This window comes from Protopterus annectens, chromosome 8.part0 (genome assembly GCF_019279795.1).
Source record: "Protopterus annectens isolate FY-2018-M chromosome 8.part0, PAN1.0, whole genome shotgun sequence".
NCBI lineage: Eukaryota > Metazoa > Chordata > Ceratodontiformes > Protopteridae > Protopterus > Protopterus annectens.
The window spans coordinates 35,136,612-35,160,299 of NC_056741.1; the positions used below are offsets into that span (position 1 = coordinate 35,136,612).

A 23,688-nucleotide genomic window follows, 5' to 3' on the forward strand; every position below is an offset into this window, starting at 1 on the left:
TATATTAGTCCTGGGGTATGGGCACTGTCCCTTCACATGGGGTGTGCAGGGGCAATTGCCCCCAGCAAAAACAAAAATTATTGTATGTTCATTAAATGTAGTTTTAGTGAGAAGTTTTCAGACTTTTTACCTTCACAGAAATTACTTTTGGTGAGTCAGCATGATTCCCTAAACAAATGTACTGTAGTTTCCAACATATGTTAATATTTAACACTCTGACTATACCATAATCACTTTAAGGCCCCTAAGGACTTGCTCTAGGTAAAAGTGAGATAAAGTGTATTGGAATCTGGTCCCCAAAGTAGGCATATTGATAGATAGGCCTTACACCGAAGTAAGCCACTTATACTGAGAGCAACTCTTTTAGACTCTGGCCCTTTGTGTTTCATTTTAAATTGTAATTTGTCGCATGCCAGAATGGATGTAAAATAGGACTGCCATATTGACTTAATTTCATTTTCCATCTATTTGTCCCGCAGGATGACACAGCTTAGATGTAAAATAAATCAGATGACTTGTTTCTCCACATAATTAAAGAGACAGTGCTGTGAGTAACTGGCTTCTGGTCTGGAAACAGTAGCAGTGTTTCTTTTTCACTGTAGTACTCTGATTTCTGCTTAATATAAGCTATTAAAATGTTTATTGTAATTTGAATCTTCTTATGTATGAATCAAGCAAATTGTAGTTCGTAGCTAATTTCAAGGCACTCCTCCCACCCAACTGCTTCAGTGTCAAATATCCAACATAAGACTTGCAGCTCTTCTCCATCATCTGGAACTGACAGCTGTCATTTTATAGAGCTGGTAAGGCAAACAGAAGGACATATAGTATTACATATATAGTATTACATATTGTCCTGAATTTTCTACACTGACATAACTGAACAAAATAAGAGTGCTTATCAGTCCATCTGTACAGTGGTACACTACAAATCATTCCTATCCTTGAGACATAGAGTTCTACAATGAGAGAAACTGATATACAAATGGCATTAAGACATGGCAGCATAGGCACTTTGTCCACATATATAAATTTATATATGATGTGGATTTACTTACTATGATCAGAATACCCACATGTCAAGCACAAAAGGTCAGTAACTCAAATGTTGACAGTTCACTACACATGTGAAAGGAAAATCCTTTCAGCATGCAAACTAAATAAACAATAAAAAAAAAAAGAAAGAGAAATGTCTTTTTGACTGGGTCAAGCCCTCTTAAACACACAACAACCCCTGTTGATTATATATATTAAGTCTGACATTGCACAATCCCCGGGGAAGGGTCATATTCCCCACTCCTGGAGAATGTCACTCTTGCACACCTAACGATCATCTGCTGTGTTTATCAAATTTTGTTGACAAAACAATGTCAACACAGATACTGATATAACTATAGCTATAGATATAGATACATAGATATATAGATATATCTTTAAATCTCTCTCTCTCTCTCTCTCTCTATATATATATATATATATATATATATATATATATATATATATATAGATATATATATATAGGTTCATAGGTTGGTACTAGGCTATCGGCCCTAGGGCCTATGCAAGCCTAGCCATAATAATTCCCTGGATATTTCTTCCCACAATATTTACTTCTCTGGACCTCTGTCTAGCAGGGCGACTGACATGATCCCTGGGGTGAATTTCCTATCTCCCATCCAATCATCAAGGTTTCTTTTGAAGAGGGCCATTGAGGCGCTCTGCTTGACATGTATGGGCAGTCTATTCCAGAGTATGGGGAGTCTCTGGGTCAGGAACCTATCCCTCCAGCATGTTTTGTTCATTGTAATGACAAGGTTTAGATCCCTGAAGCGTGTGACTCTGAGGGATTGGGACTTCTTTAAGTGGAGCATGTCCAGCAGCTCAGGGTTTGACATGGCTCTTTATATATATATATATATATATATATATATATATATATATATATATATAAAGATATATATATATATATAAAGAGAGAGAGAGAGATATCTATATCAATAGATGGATAGATAGATGTAGATCTCTCTATATATAGATATATAGATAGATATATCTGTATCTATATATTAATAAAAAAGAAGTCAAAATAATAATTCAGTGGCACAATCTCTTCTTCAGGACATAAAACAAAAAATAGCATACAAACTCAGCAGTTTTTCATACCAGTTTAGGTTTATTCTCAAAATAAATTCAGACAGCTTTAACCTGAGTGATTTCTCAGCAGAATATCTCCAGATTGTCTCAGGATCTTTCATTTGGTGTCTTCTCTTCCAAAGTTCACCTCCCAGAATGTTGTTTCAAGCACAAAACTACCCTGCATTGAGAGGTGAACTCTGGTTCCCAGGGCCATAGTCCACCTTTTGTACACTAAACTAACCAGGCATGTGTTTATTACCAACTATATTTAAATGAACCTGCCTTATCTATACAGCAATATTTACAACATTATTTATAAAACGTCATTAACACATCATATCACAATACTGTTTATAATATTATTGTACCAAGGGGGTTTGTCCTTGGGCCATTTCTCTTTGGCATTTACGTTGTGGTGGTCATAGCCAATGTTAAGGGTTTATGGCTCACTTGTTTTGCCAATGACTGTAAACTAGGTGCTGTTATTAACTCTTTGGGGGCACCAATATCCTCCAAGTGGGTCTTTTGCATACAAATAGCAAATATCAAAATCATGGACTAAAACTAAATGGCAAAAAAATCTATAATACTGTCCTTTGGCAAGCACAATGTCCCCCTACAACTATGAAATTGACAGCACACCCCTGAAAGTCAGTAAGATAGTTAACGTCCTGGGAATGTATGTGGACAGTGAACTGTCCATGAATCACAATATATGCACTATTTTAAGAAAGCCCTTTTCTATTGTGTACCTTATTAGTGAGGTTATGATGTCCAGATCCAGAGATGTAATCATTCCACTATATTTGACACTCATAAAACCAATAATTGAGTATAATGCCCCATTTGGCATGTACCTGTCCAAACACTTGACACAACTTGAGTGCCCACAGAATTTTCTAACCAAGAAAAGCAATAGTCTACATAACTACACTGATTGTCTCAAACCATTCTAAGTATCATACAGGTTACAGAGGGGTGACTTCTTCCTTGTAGACACAGACTCAATAGATTTACTCCTCTCAGAATTACTGCACATCAACAAGTCCAACGGTAGTATAAATGTTTTACCTTCATTTGTGTGTATTGCACAAGGGCAAACACCAGCTGTCTGAACAACAGTTTGCGAAGTTTGCAAACGCCGAATGGAAAAAGGTTTGAATGTGCAATGAGCGAATGCACATTGAAAGTCGCTCATTGCACATTTGGCATTTTGGGGCGGAATGTCCTATAGTGGGGATCGGGAAATTGTCCCTTTCCCCACTGTAGAGCGATCTCGGAGTTAGAATATTAAAGTAGGGGGGTGGAGGGTGCAGCCCCCCTGCTTTAAACCTTATAAAATTTTTTTCGACATTAATATTCGAAAATCAGCGAATCTTTTCGATTTGCTGATTTTCGAACATTACGAATTGTCGCTGTTTTCACTTTCGTGGTTACGAGTCACTCATATGAGTATTCACACCACTGCGATTAGGCTTTGTAAAGGTAAACCATATAAACACCTGTTGAAGTTATCTTAATCTCTTCTGCAACATACAGAGAACATGCTGGAGGGATAGATATGAATCCCAGAGAAATTCCACATCTTTGGAATGGTCTTCCTCTCCACATAAAGCAAAGTTATTTTCTTAATCTATTCAAACATAATCTGAATGAATGGATGGGTAACCACAAATTCATCTTCAGAGTACCACTCTTGCCCCTTATAGAAAGGGGTAGCATGTAAATATTCTGCTTCTCTGGATTATTAATATTTAAACTAGAAATTAAAAAACAACAACAACACGTATATGCATTGCTAGGCTTCTATGGATCCTTCATGGTCAACATAATAGTAAGTTATAAAATTGTAAAATAATTTATGCACTATCAACTTCAACATAGTCTAGTCTAGATAGATATACAGATAGACAGATATACAGATAGACAGACAGACAGATAGCATCACATTTTAGTTGAAAAATTTAAAATGCAGATTAGTGGATTATCCAACAGTATGCGCCAAACAGAATCAGTCGCATTCTGTAAGTGAGCTAAGTAGAAGTCTACTTTTAAGTAGCAGGTGCTGAATGTGCAATTATGTGTTATAAAGACTGGGTTATTGACCTCTGGTGATGTCAACCACTACCTACTACTGGGACATGTGATATTTTGTATTGTGTTAACATGCAGTGAGTATAATCCTCTGCGGACCACAGTTTCTGAAAATCAGGCTTTACTAAGTTAACAATATCACAGTTAGCATAACATTTTTAAAGTATGTTTTTAAGGCATCATTTTTCTACTGTTTTGATTACTTTGACCTTCCAGTTCCACTGGTCCACTGTATTCTCGAGGGTACTGTGGACAGGAAAATAGGTGGTACTATTACAGTGTGCAGACAGACAACATGGGGCATTAAGGAGATATTAGAACAATGTTCACAGGGACACCTCTAATAAGCTATTAGCACATTATTCACAGTGGTACCAACACCTCTAATAAGGTATTTGTTCAGTGATTAGGAAGATACCTTGGGCTTGTGAGTTGGTATTAGCACAGAGTTCACAGGAACACCTTGAGATGATATGGAGATATTCAAACAGTTTTCTCACAGACACCCTGGGCATGTAATTAACTATTCACATAGTGTTCATAGGGACACCATGGGCCTAAAATAAAGTGTGAGCATGATGTTCACACAGATACCTCAGGCCTGTATAGAGGTATCAGAACAGCATTCACATGGGTACCTCAGGCCTGTACAGAGGTATCAGCGCAATGTTCACACAGATAACTTGGGCCCGTATATCAGTATCAACACACTGTTCAAAGGGATACTTTGGGCCTGTATGGTGGTATTAGGCCAGTGCTCCCAGGGATACCTTGAACTATATAAAGATGTCAGCATAATGTACACAGGGATACTTTGGGCCTGTAAGGAAGTGCAGCACCAGTGTGCAGAGAAGATACATTGAGTCTATCCGAACATGGTACCATAATGCTCACAGGAACACCTTCTGCTTATAAGGATCAGTAATGAGCCCAAGACCAAGTTCTGTGGCACTCCAGACTCTAGGGAGGAAAGGGGCAGATGGACTTATGCCAAAAGAAACATTCTCTGGGTATGGCCTGATAGAGACAGGAAATAACTCAGTCTAGAACCATGGAAGAGACATGACAGTATATTAGCAACTACTTAATCAGAATGGCACAGCCTGGGGTGTCAAATGTCAAATAAAGATGCAGCACAACCAGAACTGAATAACAGCACAAGTCCTCATCTGCCAGGAGCTTATTAGTTACTTGGACAAGAGCAGGCTCAGAACTATGGTGACCACAAATCTTAGAGAGATAATGATTCAGGAGCCCATTAGCTGTGAAACAGTACAGCAGTAGGCATGTAGGCAGCTTTTTTGATTGACTGTTAAAAAAAAATGGAAAATTGATAGTGAAAAACATGAGTAATCAGAAATACAACAAACATCACAACTGTGAATCAACAAACTACTGAAAATAAAATCATAGAAATTATTATGACTAACAAATTGTTCCAATCAATTAATCAATCAATCAATTAAATAAAAAGAACTTTTTCAAAAAGACATGGTGCTAGGTAACTTTTTGAAAAATCAATAAAAGAGCCTGAAGATTGATTAATCAACCTGATTCCTGAAAAAATTTAAAAATAAAAATTGAAATTAAAAGTGATAATATAAATTGTATAAAATGGTATGAGTGTATAATTAAATTGGTTTTGTTATTTTCATTTTGGATTGTATTTCAAATTTTATTATTATCTTTTAAAGCCTACTAAAATAGAAATGAACTTATTATAAACATTTAAACCAGGAAAAATTAAAGATTGAAAAATGTTGATTTTAAGGATTTTTGCCATATTAAAGATTTTTTTTAGGATCTCCTTTTAATTCCACCAATTTAATTTTCCATATCCAAAATTCTAACAATGGCTATTTTAAACATCAAATAATGGAAGACTGACAAATAATGGTGTGTTTGTATAGTTGCACTTGTTTCCTTTTGTTTTTTTAAATCATTTCTTTTTTTAGACAAATCCTTTTTTCTTTGTTTAACATGTCCAGACAAATAAGTTGTGAAATACACCAACATGGAGGTGTGCCAAACAATTACCCTGCCTCTCAATTTACTACCACAAACCAAAAACTGTTCAAATAAACTGTTTAAAAACAACTGTATTATAAGAACAAGCACATCTGCCACATTGTGTGCACCCTCACATAAGATGGAAAGTGTGATCTCTTCCTTCCAATGTTCTCTTGTGTTCCAACCCACTATTAAAGTCTTGTTACAATATTGAATATAGTCCATAATTTCAGTGTTATAATTTCCCATATTGGCCAATTTTAATGTCCAGTTTTGAAATTTGGTTCTTAAAAGTTCTTGAAATTTGAAGAAAAGGAACCTGAAAAATTCCTGCAGGAACTACTCCTTCTTCTGTATGATATTCAAAAATTGATGCCCGGAAAGGAAATGGACGTGTAATGTCAAAATCTGATAAACCTAAACAATATTCCTGGCTACACATTTTGGATCTTGGGAATCCCTTTTCTTAACCCAGAATTTTGTCTTGATTAAGATCCTCAAAAAATGATAATATCAGATCCACTCAAACAGCTTGACCTTTATTGACCTTTCTGCTTTTCTTTTTCTTTTACTTGTTGGCTGGGGAAAGTGGAGGTAATCACAAACAAGTTGGTTTTCTGTACACTATTTAGTTTACTGTACAGTTTTTGTTTTTGTACACTGTGAGTAATTAATAGATTCCTGTTTGCCTGTTTGCTTGATCCCTAAAGGATAAAGATTGGATTAGATTGACATGTGTAGATTGATTGGAGGGGAGTCAATTCCTGTGGTTTCCCAAAATGTCATCCAAAAATGTCAAAAAAGTCATAATAATGACAAAGAATGGCTTTAATCTGACAAAAAAATTTCCCTCAAAATGTATCAAGTAATACCATTCTAATAATAATAAATTGGCGCAGCTTAGGCACTAACGCCTTCAAGCACTTCACCACCACTAACTTGTAAAAAAAAATTTAAAATCATTATTGAAAAAATCAACAATAAAACCAGTTTGTCCAATCCCTAACAATAAGCATTTCTGAATATTTGTGAATTCTTCTATTCAAGCAAAACCTCCTTCTTTCCTTGCAAGAGAATAAGGATTTACATGGATAGTAAGTAAAAAGACTGTCTTAGTCCATAACTGTAAAAAGGTGGTCTTTAACCAAGAGTTAATTCTTCCCAAGAAATCCCAAGAATCCGATTTAAGATATTTTTGTAATTTTTTGGCAATATTTTTGAAATTTTGATCAATAAATACTGCTAAGCTGAAACTTTAGGTCTAAAATGGTGGTTGATGGTGTTCTTATGTTCTTATGGTATCCCAAAGATTTTTGGGAACAAGGAGGGTGGATTTGGTGGTGGGGTGGATTTGTGAAGAAAATCAGAAGTAGTCTGGTTGATATGCTGTTCAACTAGATATTCTTCGAAGGAGTCTATTCTATTATAGGCAGTCTGGATCTCATTATGAGAAACCAGACAATATATATCCTCTAAAGCATTTTAAGAATTTTCTTAATTTTATTTACCAACCCATTTGAAAATTACCAACCCTCCACCTTGTCTGATTTAGTTCCATAAGATTTTTATTTTAGTTTTAAATTCTCTAGTAACTTAGCTCTTGTAATCTAAGGCTGTAATTGGTATTTTTACCGCAAAAATCATACCAAATGTTTCATATTTTATACTACTCGAAAGTTTATATACTCTGCTTTAACAGTGGATGAAGAGGGGAGGTATACAAACCATTGTTGTCACTATTCACCAAACCTTTTCAGTCAAACTGTATTGTGTATACCCTGTATTGTGTACTATTGTGTCTTTAGTTTTGAATCAATCAAAATTTGGGCCAGGTCTCCCCTAAAATTTTCTAAAAAACTTTTCCTTTGAAACTGAAAACAAAAAAATTTTTTCCATTAAAATTTTCAGTTCAGTTTCAAATATGATATATATATTATAAAACTATTATTCAAAAAACTATTATAGCTGTGTGTAAATTCTGTTATCTATCTACCCCTTCCTCCCTGATTCCTGATTTTTCAAGATTTCCCAGTGAAGATCTGAGAATCTGAAATGCAGCAGATGCTCTGGACTTGGGCCTAACTGACTCATTTGTCTATAAAAACTTCATTTGGTCGCTGAAAGGAATCCAATTAAGTCTAAGGAACATGTTGTTGTGTTTATCTGATTGTGTTTGTATTTTGATGTTGTTGAAGTTTTTTTTTCGCGTTTTAGCTCATGTTTTTCAAACTGTATTTTCCATTAAAGGATTGGGCTCCCATCAGGTGAACTGTTTTTATTATTAGTCATCAGCTTTTTTGATAACCTTTCCAAGAAAAGGAAAGTTAGGGATAGTGTGGACATTATGGCAGGCATTATGGTAGGCATTGGGATCCAAAGATGGTTTAAGGACTGAAATTAACAGGGCCTTTTTCAAAGGCAATGGAAAGACCCCAGTTTTTCATGAGGAGGATATCCAATAAGTATGAAGACCCCAACAGATCCAAACTGGCTTGAACTAGCCTTGAGGGATATGGGTCCAACACGCATGTTATGCAACATGTACCTCAGATCACAAGCAAGAGCTCATTATAACCATCATTAAAAGGTAGAACAGGTCTTGTCAGCGACCACTGTAGTGCTCATGATTTCTATAGGAGGAAAAGTCAATCACGTCAGGAATCCTGAGAGTGAAAAAACTGACCATTCATCTCTCATTAGTGAGAAGAAGTACAGTGAGTGGCATTGGATAGATAGGCTGGGCTGTGCAATCTGCAAGTCTGCCACTCCACAAACTACTTGTCATCAGCAATGTTTCAACTACCACCCTTTCGGTCAAAAAAAGTGGAAATCTAGGTGAAACAATAACACATACTCCTTCAACAGAACTGGCTATACACAACTTGGGGATAACTTGCCAAGAACCAAAGATAAGGACTCATTGTGGTCACTTACTATGGCATCAAGATAGCCAGAATTATCTTCTGGAAGAACTGAAGGAGCATAAATAAAAAAAATGCCAGCCATATTATAACTAATATAACATCACTCCCTCCGTTCAAGACTGAGGAACTGAAGTCTGGTATGGCAATTGCAGAGCTGAAAAGGAAGTGGTCAGTCCATGAAACTATCTGTCAGAGATCTTGTATCCAGTAGTATGTTCAAATTTGTATGCTGCAGAAGTAAGAATGCAGACAATCCCAGAACCATTTATAATGCAGGTAAAATTCCTTGGTGAGACTTGTTGACTCATAGATGCCCCACATTAAAGTCACCAAGAACAGGAAAGTGCTGGTGAGATATACCAAGTTGTTGAGCAAGTCCTAATATGAAAAGATAGAGAGAATAGGTGAGGAGAAGCTCTGTGGTTTACTGTGCAGCGAGAACACTTTCAAAGGAGGTTTTCTTCCTCGTTGCACCATATGACACCTGGAGTACATAGCCATAACATGTAAGAACCCTACCGCCAGTCCTACCTTATCTAGGGTAATAATGAATAATGGAGATTGTTGGTGGAAATGACGCTGCCGAATGTAGGTCACACTTGATTAAGAACCTAGCTTAGAAGTGATCTTAACAAAGCATAGGGAGTGCTTAACAATTGTTAAGCGCCCTTCCAAGCATTGTTAAGGATGGGCCTTGTGCTAGAGTAGCTCTGAATTGGGTGCTTTTTAATCAATACTGGAGCATAATCATGATGCTCCATGCACTACATGTAACTTGTGGCAAAGGGTACTGAGAGGAACAAACTAAATTTTTTATAGATTATAATATACACAGGGACATATAAAGTTCCTGCCATCTTTTGGTGCAAATATTCAGTGCGAAATTTTGGTTTAATTTACTGATTTAATTTACTTATTAACTAAGTAAGCAAAGTGGTCTTTCTCAGACTCTTTTCAACTATGACCTGGGAGAAAAGTAAAAGTAATACTTACAAACACATACAAACACACACACACAGACACACACACACACACACACACACACACACACACACACACACACACACATGTACCTAACTATCCAGTGACTCCTTGTAGGATGCCTAGTACCTAACTATCCAGTGACTCCTTGTGGGTTTGTAGTGCATTTGGATGTATTTGTGTAAAAGGAGAATTAACTGTTCTTAAGGAAAGTCTAGCACCTAACTATCCACTAACTCCTTGTAGGACACCTAGAACCTAACTATTTAGTGAATCCTTGTAGGACACCTAATAACTAACTATCCAGTGACTTCTTGTAGGACACCTAGTACCTAAGTATCCAGTGACTCCTTGCAGGACACTTAGTACCTAAGTATTCAGTGATTCCTTGAAGGAAGCCTAGTACTTAACTGTCCAGTGACTCTTTGTAGGACTGCTAATACCTAACTATCCAGTGAAACCTTACAGGACACCTAGTACCTATCTATCCAGTGACTCCTTTTAGGATGCCTAGTACCAAACTTTCCAGTGACTCTTTGTAGGATGCCTAGTACCTCACCATCTAGTGATTCCTTGTAGGATGACAACTATCCAGTGACTCCTTTTTGGACACCTAGTACCTAACTTTCCAGTGACTCCTTGTAGGATGCCTAGTACCTAACTAAACAGTGACTCTTTATAGGACACCTAGTACCTATCTATCCAGAGACTACTTGTAGGACATCTAGTACCTAACTGTCCAGTGACTTCTTGTAGGACTCCTAATACCTAACTATCCAGTGACACCTTGCTGGATGCCTGGTACCTCACCATCTAGTGACTCCTTGTAGGATGACTAGTACCTAACTATCCAGTGACTCCTTTTAGGATGCCTAGTACCTAACTTTCCAGTGACTCCTTGTAGGACGTCTACTACCTAACTAAACAATGACTCCTTATTCCAGAGGTCATGACACTCCCAGGAAAGGTGTCAGATTCAAATCTGTTTTCCTTTCATGTTTCAACTATAACACTAATCACCAGGTAAAACCTCTTCAAGTCATTATACATTTCTACTTTCAGCTGAATAGTTGGTCAATTAAATGTCCTGCCTCTATCTATATCTGTCTAGCTATCTGTTATCTGTCTAGCTATCTGTTATGCTAACACAAGAAGAACCTGTAAGACTCCACCTAGAGAGTGACCAGTGATGAGGATCGAACCATGAACTTGTCAGGTACTCATGCTTCCGTTTAACACATTCACATCTTTAACTACGTTTTTTGTGTACTTCCAATGAATTCCCATAGTTCCTTATAGTATCCTGATATGTCTGATGGCTGACTCACTTATCTAAGTGACATACTATTTTATAAGAGTATAACAAAGGGCACAATATTAGAAACAAAAGGACATCAAGACTCTTAATCTAGGATGCTTGCAGCAGAAATATTAATCACTGTTTGCCACCTATTATTCATATTGTTATATTTGATGTCCTTGTTTTTGTAACTCAGAGGACTGTTCTTTTAGTCCCATACTAATCTATGAACCTAATCAGAGGACTGTTTGATCTTGAGGAGCACGGTGTGAAATGTCATGGTGGGAGACAGAAAAATACATCATTATTTCAATATATAATACACTATACTGGAGTTTCTGTTAGTTGCTTATTAGTAGTTATGAATATATGCAATATTTGCACATGTACAGTAATGTTGCCCAAACCAAGTAAATTACAGTTGCATTGTATTATTTGAAACCTTAGATGATGCTGAAGTAAACTGTTATTACTATTTGCACTGTAAGTTGCACAATTGACAGATACAGCTTTATTTTTATTGTTAATTATACAAACAAGCTTAATCTATCATGTCTGTCAATATTTCAATAACCAGGCACTCAGAAATAAACTTCTTACTGTCACATGACAACTGATATCTGAATGAACAAAATTGTGCTAATACTATAGGTATGAGTTATATACTTTCCATAATATAGAACATTTTGTAAAAATAGTTTGCATTATAATATGTTACAGAATAGATGTATAGAGACTGTGAATGCACTATTGTCACTTTAAAGGATACATTTAATGATAACATTACTATTTGTACCTTTTAGTAACATTTATAGCTCACAAGAAATTAGCATTTGATTGCCTCATGCTTTTTAAGCTGAGTTTGCAAAACTTTATAGAATGTAAGGATGTGCCATTCCACAAATTACAGGTATTAAAGGATCAGAGATTCAAAACCTAAGCTAGAATGAAGAAAGCTGTGTGTGTGTGTGTGTGTGTGTGTGTGTGTGTGTGTGTGTGTGTGTGTGTGCGTGTGCGTGTGCGTGTGCGTGTGTGTGTGTGTGTGTGTGTGTGTGTGTGTGTGTGTGTGTGTGTGTGTGTTGCAGCTGTGTAAAATAAAATAATGGTTTGGGTCAGGAGCTGGGATACAGAAACAGATTCAGGTCAACATTTTATGGCTGCCCAGGAAGTGTGAGGGTGCTCCATAAGATACAGGTAAGTGATAAAGGGGGAGTGGTAGAACCAAGGTTGGTTGCAGCAAACCTGGCACACATTTTATAGGGTGATATGAAGAATTCATAGGGAAGTCATGGGTATATGTGGCTTCAAAAGGGATCCAGGCTAACTCCCAGAGAAACAGAAATCAGGGAAGTAGAAGACAGCTTGTTGTTAAAGTTAGTGCCTTTAAATCTCAGCAAGATTTTGCATGTCTTCATGTAAGGCAGTACAGTGGCTGACTTCATCCATATTTTTGGAAGGTTCTTCCATGTTTGCAAATATATCATTTTAAGAATGCTCAGATTAGTGTAAATATAATAAATTAATATTTACACAAAAAGCACCTAAGCTGCCTGCTACACTTAATAGCACTTTATTATAGATTAGACATAACTAGCTACATCTTAGTCATTTTAGTTTCTAGAAGTTGCGCATTAGGTCACAGTTTATGATTTTGTTTTGCATAATTATTTTGCTCCTTTACGTTATTCCTATGCACTCAAACTCCGTAGTATCGTCTGCCTATAAAGTGCTCTGTGAACAGATTTTTAAGATGTTGTTCTGTTTAATGTTAAAAGAAATACTTGTCTTAACTACTTGTTTTTTTTTTCTGGCCTGCTACCATTACACAGACCAAGCTCACTCATCAGACTGCCAAAAACAAATGTAAAAGAACATTAAGTCACAGTAAGCTGGTGAGGATGTAAAACTCCTGACCACCATGACAGTCAGTCAATGAACAATTTCTAGAAGGATCCCAGTTTTGCTTGTAGGTTACAATCCTTCCACCATGAAGAGTAATTATTCAAGTAAACCCTATACAAATACTCACTAAGATTATCATTACACTGTGTTACAGGCACGGCTGGCAGCGTTTGTAACTGCTTCCGTTTCAGTACCTACCCGGTGGCTGTTTTAATGTGCATTGTTGTCTTATTTTGATTGTCAGGATAATCTCTGATTTAACTAATTTGTACAATACTTTATTACTTTGCTCTCAGCATTCTGATCTGTCAGCTTACCACTACAATTGTTGTGTTACTCACTGGATCAAAAGTCAGCAAACTGTTACATTAACGAACTTCATATTTTCTAGTATCGTGAATTGGACGGTTGCAAGGCATTGCCATCTTTCACTGTAACAAATGACTCTACAGTTTCAAAAGTTCATCTGTTACTTGCACTCACACAGACACAGATACACCCTCCAGACTAAGCTGCTAAGAAATGTTGCTCGTGTTCACATTAGACTTGGTTCACTCAGTTCAGTAAACCAATGACATCTTCTGTGTTTAACTTTGCAGCTTTAAACTCTCACGTTGTGGTGTAATACCCTGACATGATATGTGAAATGAAAATTATAGTGTGCCTCACTTCTCATATTCTTACAATGGCTTCCCACTTCTGCTCTTATTCACAGCTTCTTCTGCAGTATAAATGTACAAAGTGGTCAAGACAACCACATTGATACCTGTATATTAGAGCCCCTACTCCATGACCCTGTACCTTTACTTTTCCTGCCTTATCCATTTCTCAGACTGCCTCTTGCATTTTTTTTACTGCTCTGTTTCCACATTTTGTCTGTAGTCTAATCCAGAGATCTACCACTCTCTCTGTGAAACAATATTTTCTTTCACACTGCAATGTATAACTGATCTTAAAGGTGATAATATCTTACACCCCCCTCCGTCTCCCACAGAACTATCCCTCTCTGCACATACTGTCCATGTCCCACTTCCCGCACACTAAATGAACTGTAGAACACTGCACTTGTTTGTACTAAATTCCATCATTCATCTTTCCACCTATACATGGAAGGATGATAAAATCAGCAAGCAAAGGAGAGTAATATTGCTGGAACCAAATTCATCCTCAAGTCTTAGTGAGTGCCTTCACAAGGCGAACCCTGTTTTTCACAAAATCAGAAGTAGGTTAAAAAATAAATAAAGACAGCTGGGTGCACAAGTACCAGGATAAAAAAATGTCTAGTCCTGGTAGGCACACTGGTGTTTGTACTGTAAAAAATGACAGTGTAGAATCTACAGGACATTGGACATTCCTACAATGGGGCTAGGCCAGGCTGAGGGGGAGGATGCCCTCCTGTTGTAAAAGAAAGTAGTATTCCACAAAAACCATAGAAACTGACAGATCAAAAAAGAGCCATAAGGACGATGGATAAGGAAGAAATTCTGTATTATTACTGTTATGCAAGAAGCCCATCATTTCAAGATAGAAGATATTCAAAAAGATTGAGAAAAATTAGAAGAAAGAAAAATACTTGCACAAGAAAACCTGTCAAAAGCTTCAAATACAAGTCTGGGTTCATTAATACAGCAGATCCATGAAAAATGCTGCATAGACAAAGAAAATTTGGGCCACCTGGAAAAAAGCAACAGGGTGCTAAAATATAAAGCACAAAACATTGAGATTTTTCAAAGGTATACAAAGAGAAACATGGACATGGGAAAGAAAAAGACATCTGATATGGTGCAATATTTATGCAAAGGAGAAAGCCAAACTGAGCAATACAAAAAGCAGCTCCAAAGATATTTGAAGAGAAATACAGAAAAGTACCCAGATATGGTAAATTTCCCATTACAAAAAATAAGATCACAAATGGGGGATGTAGAACAGAAGATCAGTGAAGTAGAAGTTTAACAAATAGAAGCTGAAGTAATGGAATACCTTTGAAACAAAGGATTTAGTGTAGAAAGTCTAACAAAGTTTTTGTAATAACATGATGGAGCAACGAGTCCCCAAATTGGAGAGAAACACGTGGAGCAGAAGACATCTGAAGAAAAAAATATAGAGACATGGGAAAGAAAAAGAGATTTAATACGGTGCAATATTTATGCAAAGGAGAAAGCAAAATTAATCAATACAAAAATGCAACACCAAAGATATTTGAAGAAAAATACAGGCAAAGGATTGCAGATATGGTAAATTTCACAATGCAAAAATAAGAAAACAAAAAAAGAAAGTGGAAAAGAGGATCAATAATGGAGACGTTAAAGAAATAGATACCGAATTTATGGATTACCTGTAAAGTGAAGGATTGTGTATAGAAAAGCATACTCAGGTAATGTCACAGCATGATGGAACAATGAGTCCCCAAATTAAGGAGAAACAGGTGATATGGGAAGCATCTACTCAATTACCACACGAAGATGGTCTGGAACCTTCAGTAGGAAACCAGTACAAAAGTGCAGTTGGATTTGCACAGCAAGGGAAGGAACAGGAAACTATGACAACTTTGACACAGTCAATGTTGTGAAGTAATAGGTCAGTGAGTTCCCATACTAAACAGCAATGGATGATGCAGGATGCAGCTAAAGATTTTATGTCACAGGAAGATCTTTTGGAACTTTCTGTAGGATGCCTGCAGGGAACAGCGAACAAAGAATGTGTCGTCATTTAGAAGAAAATGATCTAAATGAAGAGTTACTTGATTTAATAGAGATGGATAAATAGACATATTAGGCTTCCTCATTAAAGGCAATTGGCCCTTCTGTTATGCTAAGTATCTGGTTCAGTAAGACTAGTTCATTTCACCAGCTTGTTCCTGTTTTTTGTTGATTGGTTCTACTGTCATTCTGAATGAATTTGAGATCGGCATGCTCCTGATTGGAAGAAATAGTTTCTGATAGTCTCTCATTGGTCAACTTGATATGGTAAATGGTTGATTCAGTTTGAGAAGCTCATTGGTCCAGCTTGTTCCTGATTTTTGATGATTGGCTATTACTCCTTTTGGTTAATGGGTGAGGATCTGAAGAAGGTTTTTAACTACGGTGGTGGTGCTGCGGTAGCTTTGTCGCCCCACAGTAAGACATTGTCCTGTTCGATTCTCAGCTAGAGCGTCTTCTGTGTGGAGACATGCGTGAATGGGCGTACCTTCGTTAAAGGTTGTGCGTCAGAGCTGGCACCTCGGCACGTAAAAATCTACTGCCAATCATTAGCGGACCGGAGTTCCACTGTGGCGACCGCTAACCGGGAAAAGCCGAAAGACACAACAACTTATCCACCCTAGAACTTTGTTTTATGCTACTTTTTATTGTTTGTATTAAAGAATTTGGTTTTTAATGTGACGTGTTCATCTCACAACAGCCTTGTTGGTACGTCTCATCCTTCCTGCATCATGGAAGTATCAGACAGAGAAAACTATAAAAACATATAATACAAGAAGTGACACTGAAGGAAGACTATAGAATAGGGAACATTTCAACAAAAATAATTAAAAGGATAGATGTGATAAAATAAAAACAGAGAAACTAGTGATCTTAAAGCTTCGTTGATGAGCTCATTCACAATAATTTCCAAAATTCATGAAGTCTGGATAGTGTTACAAGACAACAAGCCTTTATCCGTTAAAGACAAGTGATCCTCAGTAACAAAAAATCAGAAATATTTTAACAATGTTAAACACATCAGCGTTTGTATACTTAGAAGTAGATGTGGAAAATATATGTATCGTTTAATGTTAAACCAGCCTTTTCATGGCAAACAATATAAACAGGGCCATAAACGTGAATTTTAGAACAGCAAGTAAATCATTTGCTTATCATGTAATACTATGTTGAGTTTGAGCAGAGTCACGGGAATTTATTTTTGTCCAGGTGAAGCATTCATCTTGCCATTAGCATTTAATCATCATCAGAAGCAATTGGCTGTTTCTTCATGCACTGTAACTTGTTAATAGACACGGTGGCATTTGAGTGTCTGAACCCTGTATCTCTCCAGTGTGCCGTCTGACCAGAGGGTTCCTTAAAATGATCCACTGTGATTCAAAACTAATTACTGCTTCAGCAGGTAATTATACTTAATGGCAAGCAAGCAAAACATTCTTTCAAAGTCCTTTATGTATCTGTATAAAACACTGGTCTGTAATAGCCATTCTTTTGTTGAATTATTAATCTACAGCTTCAGTTTACAATTACCTAGAACTCTACTTGCTCAGCAGTTGCAACGCTATTTTAATTTTAGTTCGATATGAGAAATACCTCCACACACCACTAAACTAGCATAATGCATTTATTGTTACCTCTGGCAGTGTTTGAAATGGGAAAAAGACAAGATTAACAGCTAGTGAAATCGGCACAACTCATTGAAACTTAAATGTACCCCACAGCTAAATTATTTATCAGAAACATGGGTAATTCATGTCACTACAGCACACAGCCAAACAATGGAAATATTAGTGCAAGCATTTATTCTTGCCACCTCTAATGAGAGTTAATTAAACAGCACTTATGTTAATGAGTTAGGGTCTCAGATGTGGGGGGTAATAACAGTAATACTAACTAGTAGTCTGGATCTAGCAGTGCAGAGCTGGTAAACTTAACTGTTTTATGTGTACTTAGTTAAGCATCAAACTGTTAATCAGTGATGTAAATGACATTTAGGTGACTACAAGTATACAAACTAGGCGTGTTTACGCCATGCTTTAGGAAAGAAACCATCAACAGAACTTCTTGTGTTAGCTTTTCTACTTAAGATAGTAGTAAGGATTTTTTTTTTTGTAATTTTGGGATAGAGGATCTATGAAAGAGATTGCTCATGTGTGAAGAGACAAGCTACATTTACAGGATGAAGGACAAATGTGGCATAAAGTATAGAGTTAAATCGGTTAGCATTAAAAATGTCAAAGCAGTCAGCCAAGACTACTGAGAGAAAACAATTAACCTAAAACAGATATGTGGTAAGGAATTGGTTCATAATAAATAACCCTTCAGTCTTTATCTGCAACATCTTCTATTTTTTTAGGATGAAGTCTGTTGCCTTCACAAACATTTGTAGTATCAGCAGATGTCATGTCACAGTTTATCCATTAACAAGATAAAGTATAATTTGAAAGGGTTTAGGATACATGGGTAGGAAGATGACATCAGTTAGGGTTCAGTGAATTAGCAAGAATGGAATGTGAAGTAAGTGACAATTCCAAAGCAGTGGGGTTGGATGAGCAGATGTGGTCATTTTACACTTTACTAAGCATGTAGGCCCATTGGCACAGGCACCTTTTCATGGATAGCCCAGACATGGTCTGGTTAACCGATATTCTCTGATCACACAGTGCCCACATGATGACTTTGTGTATTGAACTAATGTCTATTTGTACTTCATTCACAGTTTGCTGTATTGACTACTAGGGCAGAATGCTGACAGAATCCTGTTAGCAAAGGCAGCAACACACACATGAAGGGCACAGAAGCCAAGAGAGATATGTAATGGGAGAGGAAGGCAAGAAGAGGTCTACTTAGAAAGATCAAACGGTAGGAAGGGTGCATTTAGAGAAATCGCATAAAAAGTTAATTTAGGAAAACTGAAACAACCCATGTGATAACATCACAATAACGACTAAGCAAGAAGAAGAACAACAACAAAACGCTAGAGTCACAGAGCTATTTGTAATTAACCAGCTGACACAACAAAAATTGGAGGAAGGGCAATTTAATATGTTAAAAGCAGGAGGATAGTATGTTAGTAAGGGTGTTGCACCAATTGGTAGAACAGCTGCAGATACAAAAATTACTTTGAATAACTTTAACATAGAGTTCTAAGACTAGGGGGCACTTAATAGCTTCATCCTGCACACAAGGGCTTCATTCCTTTTATTTCCATATTAATACTATGAATCATTTAGGCTAAGGGCTACTAAACAGCTTCATCTTTTAGTCCTAAGTTCAATTCCTTCTATTTCCACTTTCACACTAGGGAGTTTGTTCATCCGACTAGTGCTCTCAGATTACCCATAAAAATTGTTGTTTGCAACTACTAGGACTTGGACATAATGGTTAAGGTCTTCACGTCAGAGACACAAGGTACAGGGTTTGATTCTGAACTTGGGATATTGGCTAGGCTTAAAATGAACTCTCAGAGCAGTTAGTTTAGTATTCGCCTTTGAATCTAAGAGGTGTGTGTGTGTGTGTGTGTGTGTGTGTGTGTGTGTGTGTGTGTGTGTGTGTGTATATATATATATATATATATATATATATATATATATATATATATATATATATACACAGCAGCAGTTAAGTAAAACCTAAGAGGAATGACAAGTCAGCGAAGACCATGAGGCTAAGCAAGACAATAAAAATTAACAAAAGGTGACGTTACTTTCATCAATACACCAGCAGCACATGTGCCTTCACAACTGCCTACCAGGGTCCCAGTTCTAGGAAAGTATTAATTAAGGCGTGTTGGGCTGACACCACAGCAATGTTTTAATTCTAAGCATCAAACTAATGAAAAACCTTAGAATGCATGAGGCAGTTTCCAGCATTTTGGTTTGAGCATTAACTCAGCGGAGGGTGACTACCAAGAAGAACATTTCAGAATGCACTCATTCCTCTCAACATCATCATCATTATCAACCCCCCTTTTCCTCAGTTTCTACATGGGGTCAGGGTGCAAACTGTTGCCATCTTTCTTGATTCCTTGCTCCCCTCCACCCTCCTTTGGTAGTCATGCCTGACTATAGCAGGTTTGCTGCCACACAGTTCATCAATCTATTTGCTGAATGCGCTTGTTTCCACTTGCCCTCTCCAATTCTCTCACAAATCTTTTTTATCAGATTCCACTCTTCTTTCCTGCATGTATCCAAATTAATGTAATCTGTTCTCTTTAGCCTTCACTGCAATTGGAGATACATTGGCTTCTGCACTGATGTTATCACGTCTTCCTCTAACTCACAGTTTCCATCCTACCACCCATCTCAGGCAGTTTACCTCCATCACCTCTACCATCTTCATCTGATCTGCCTTTACTGCCCAGGTTTCTTTACCATAAAGACATACTGGTCACACTGATGGGTTGCACACCTTACTTTTCAGCTTCTTTGACTTTCTTCTGCCACTCACTACCCCTGATACTGTGCCATTCATCTGCAGTCCCTCTGATTCTTGCTTTGACCTCCTCGTTTAGACTTCCCTTCTCCTCAACCACCCTTCCCAAATACACAAAGCTGTTAAAATGTTCCGTTTTCCTTTCTAGCTCTGTTTTCAACTTCTGATTCCTGCATTTGTTGCCATGACAACTGTCTGTACTCAATTTCATCTCATATGCCTTCAGTTTTTGCATTCCATTCTCCTGTCATTTGCTGAAGTTCTTGCACAGAGTCTGCCAGTAATGCCACATCATCTAATACAGCAGCTTTACTGATCTGTCCCCTCCAACCTGTTTGCTAATGTTGTCCATCACCAATGTAAACAGCAGTGGGCTCAGGGATGAAATCTGATGCACACCCACTCCCACTAGGGACCCTTCTGTCATTCTGACCACTGTGCCTACTTCTGTCATTGGGTCCTTGTCTCTTGTATTTACAGAACTTTAAACCATCACATGACTGACCAGATTAACTGTCTTGGGATCTTGTCATATGCTTTTTCCAAAGCCAAGGTGGACTCTTACCTCTTCTCTAGCATCTTCTGAACTATCTGTCTCACTGTAAACATTATGTTGGCTGTGTTGGGCATTGATCTGAATCTGATCTGCTCACTATCTTACTTAATCCTACTCTGCATTTTTGTTAATTAATCACCCTCTCCAGCAATTTCATGCAGCATTATGAACATTGTGAATGCCCCCTTTGTTCTTGTACACTGGCTCTGCTGTGCTTATTTTACCATCATGTGGGAAACACCTTTCTCTCCATACTGCTATTAGTACCCTCTGGAACAAATTCTCCCCTAACTCTCCCAACATCTCGATCATATCTGCTGTGACCTCATCTGTGTCTGCTGCTTTTCATGACTTCATATTCTTTAGTGCTGTTCTTACTTCTTCTAGGGTGGGTTCCTCTTCTTCTCTCATTGTGGGCTGTATCTAGGACAGTACAGCTTCTGTGGGGGTTTCTTCATTCAGGAGCTGCTGGAAGTACTCCTTCCATCTGACTTTGATGTTCTGTGGACTGGTTAGCAGACTGTTGCTGCAATCCCTTATGAGGATTGTCTGATGACTATCATTTTATCTTTGTGTCTTTGCATTGAATCCTGATAGGGTACCTTTGTGCAATCTTCTGAGTCACTTTCCAGAAACTACTAAAGTGCCTCCGATGTCTTGTTCTTTGTTGTTGTGACCAATCTCTTAGCATCTTGTTAAGCAACCAGTATTCCTTCTTAGACTGATTTGTCTTTTCTGTCTCCTGTTTTCTCCTGGACTCCTTCTTTCTTTTGATAACTTCCTAGACTTGTGCTCCAGCACGGATTTGCATTATGTATCATATTTCTATACCTCCATGGCTGTATATCTGTTCTGTAGTCCTCACACATGCTGTTATGAGATGATGGTCTTCTTCTTCGACATCACCTATTTCCTCTTCTTCCTGAGGTGCAGGAGGTGTGAATGTTTCCTTGAATTGTGCCTTTGCTCTAGTCATCTTACAGGTCTTCAGCCTAGTTTCTGTTGACCTTATAGCCTTCTCTGACCACTGCTTGCAGTTTATTGTGGCCACCAGTGGTTTATGCTGCAGGATGACTGTTTCATTGAGGATGACTTTGAAATCTCTGACTCTACCCATCAAATCCCTTTCCTAACTATCCAAGGTACATATTGCCCACTCTTGCATGTGACTGTCTCTCTTGCTGAACCATGTGTTGGCTACTATCAAGCCATTTGTCAGACAGAAGTCTAGAATGGCCTCTCCTTCTTTATTCCTGTTTCCTCACCCCAATCTGCCCTAGGCAGTCCTCATATTCCATCTGTCCAAATATGAACATTCATGTCCTGCATTAGCAACACCAACTCATATTGTCCTGGTTTGTCTAGTATGTCCTGGATGTACTGTTTTCCTTACTATCACAATCCTGCTGTGGGATATAGACTGTGATTATAAGTACTGGCCTATTTTTACAGCAGAGTCTGGTTGAGTCTATCACTAATTCTGATGACATCCCTCACTGTTTTCTGTAGATAATGCCTTCCTCACCAGAAATCCCACACCTAGAATATTCTAGATCACAAGCCAGTAGTAACTGGTTTTACATACAGCTTGCACTTACTTACTGGCCAGTAGCTTATCAACTTTCCCATTTTTAGCATGGGTCCATTGAAGTAGACCAGATAATCATCTCACCTAACATCAGCTAATAGCCGTGCGTAGTCTAGTGCCAAATAACACAGTGTGCAGTCTGTGATCCAAGTCCTCCTAAGGGTACCATGCACCACAGTTGATGCCTAAAATGGTCAACACCACCTAAAGTTTGTGCTACGGCATGACTCCATTCAGTTTTGGGTGAGTGTGAGGTGAAAGCATATAGCATGTTATGGAAAGGTGGGGAGAAACCCACAGAGACAAAGGGAGAAACGTGCAAACTCTACACAGGTATTGACTTGTCATCAAACTCAAATCAGGCACTTTGTGCATGGGAGGCAAGGACCTTCACCATTATGACAACTATCTCAACCTCTAAGCATAAGAGATGATAGCACTGGCCCTTAGAAACCATAACAGAGAGTTAGAAGGAGGAGCACTTTCTTATCTTTTCTCAATAGAAGCTCTTCCAGTACTAGACTCTATATAGTAATTGACAGGGAACGTTGATATACACTTAGTTTATTTATTTCATAAGATATGTGCTCATAAAAAGGTCTGACTTTATGAGGAATTCAGCAAATCTAGGATTAGCAGGGGGTGGGGAGAAATGGAGTGAAAGAAAGCAGTTTCAGTTAAATATATAATGTGTAAACAATTGTTTTCTTTTTTTTTCCCCTAAGGTGCAGCAACTACTGAATTTTTTGAACAGAGATGGAGTATCCTGTTTGCTAAAAACATCTCCTGAATATGAACGTCAGACAAAGGTACAGTGTGATGTGATACTATCATTCATTTACTTTGTTATGCAGATCTGTAGCTACTGTGCATGCAAAGTGTTAAGCACTGATTTCTTGTTTGTTCTTACTGGCTGGTGGAGTAGATGCATTGGTCCATGCTTCTGGGAAATCCTAAGTATTCCATCAAGAGACAGTGGTTTATGGCACTCTGTGGTGAAACATGTCCATGAACTGCCCCCATTGCGTCTGCTCTACATATGGCCTGTAATGTTCTTAGAAGGC

At 37.6% G+C, this 23,688-nt stretch overlaps 1 protein-coding gene across 1 annotated transcript in view; it reads left to right on the forward strand.

The window, feature by feature from the left end:
* The window catches only part of LOC122808627 (PILR alpha associated neural protein), a 718,070-nt gene that overhangs the window by 361,069 nt on the left and 333,313 nt on the right, over positions 1 to 23,688 (forward strand). Inside the window, exon 2 of the mRNA XM_044079592.1 lies at positions 23,350 to 23,433. Within this exon, the coding sequence (XP_043935527.1) occupies positions 23,417 to 23,433 (17 nt within the window). The 5' untranslated portion in view covers positions 23,350 to 23,416. The remainder of the gene's footprint in view (positions 1 to 23,349; positions 23,434 to 23,688) is intronic.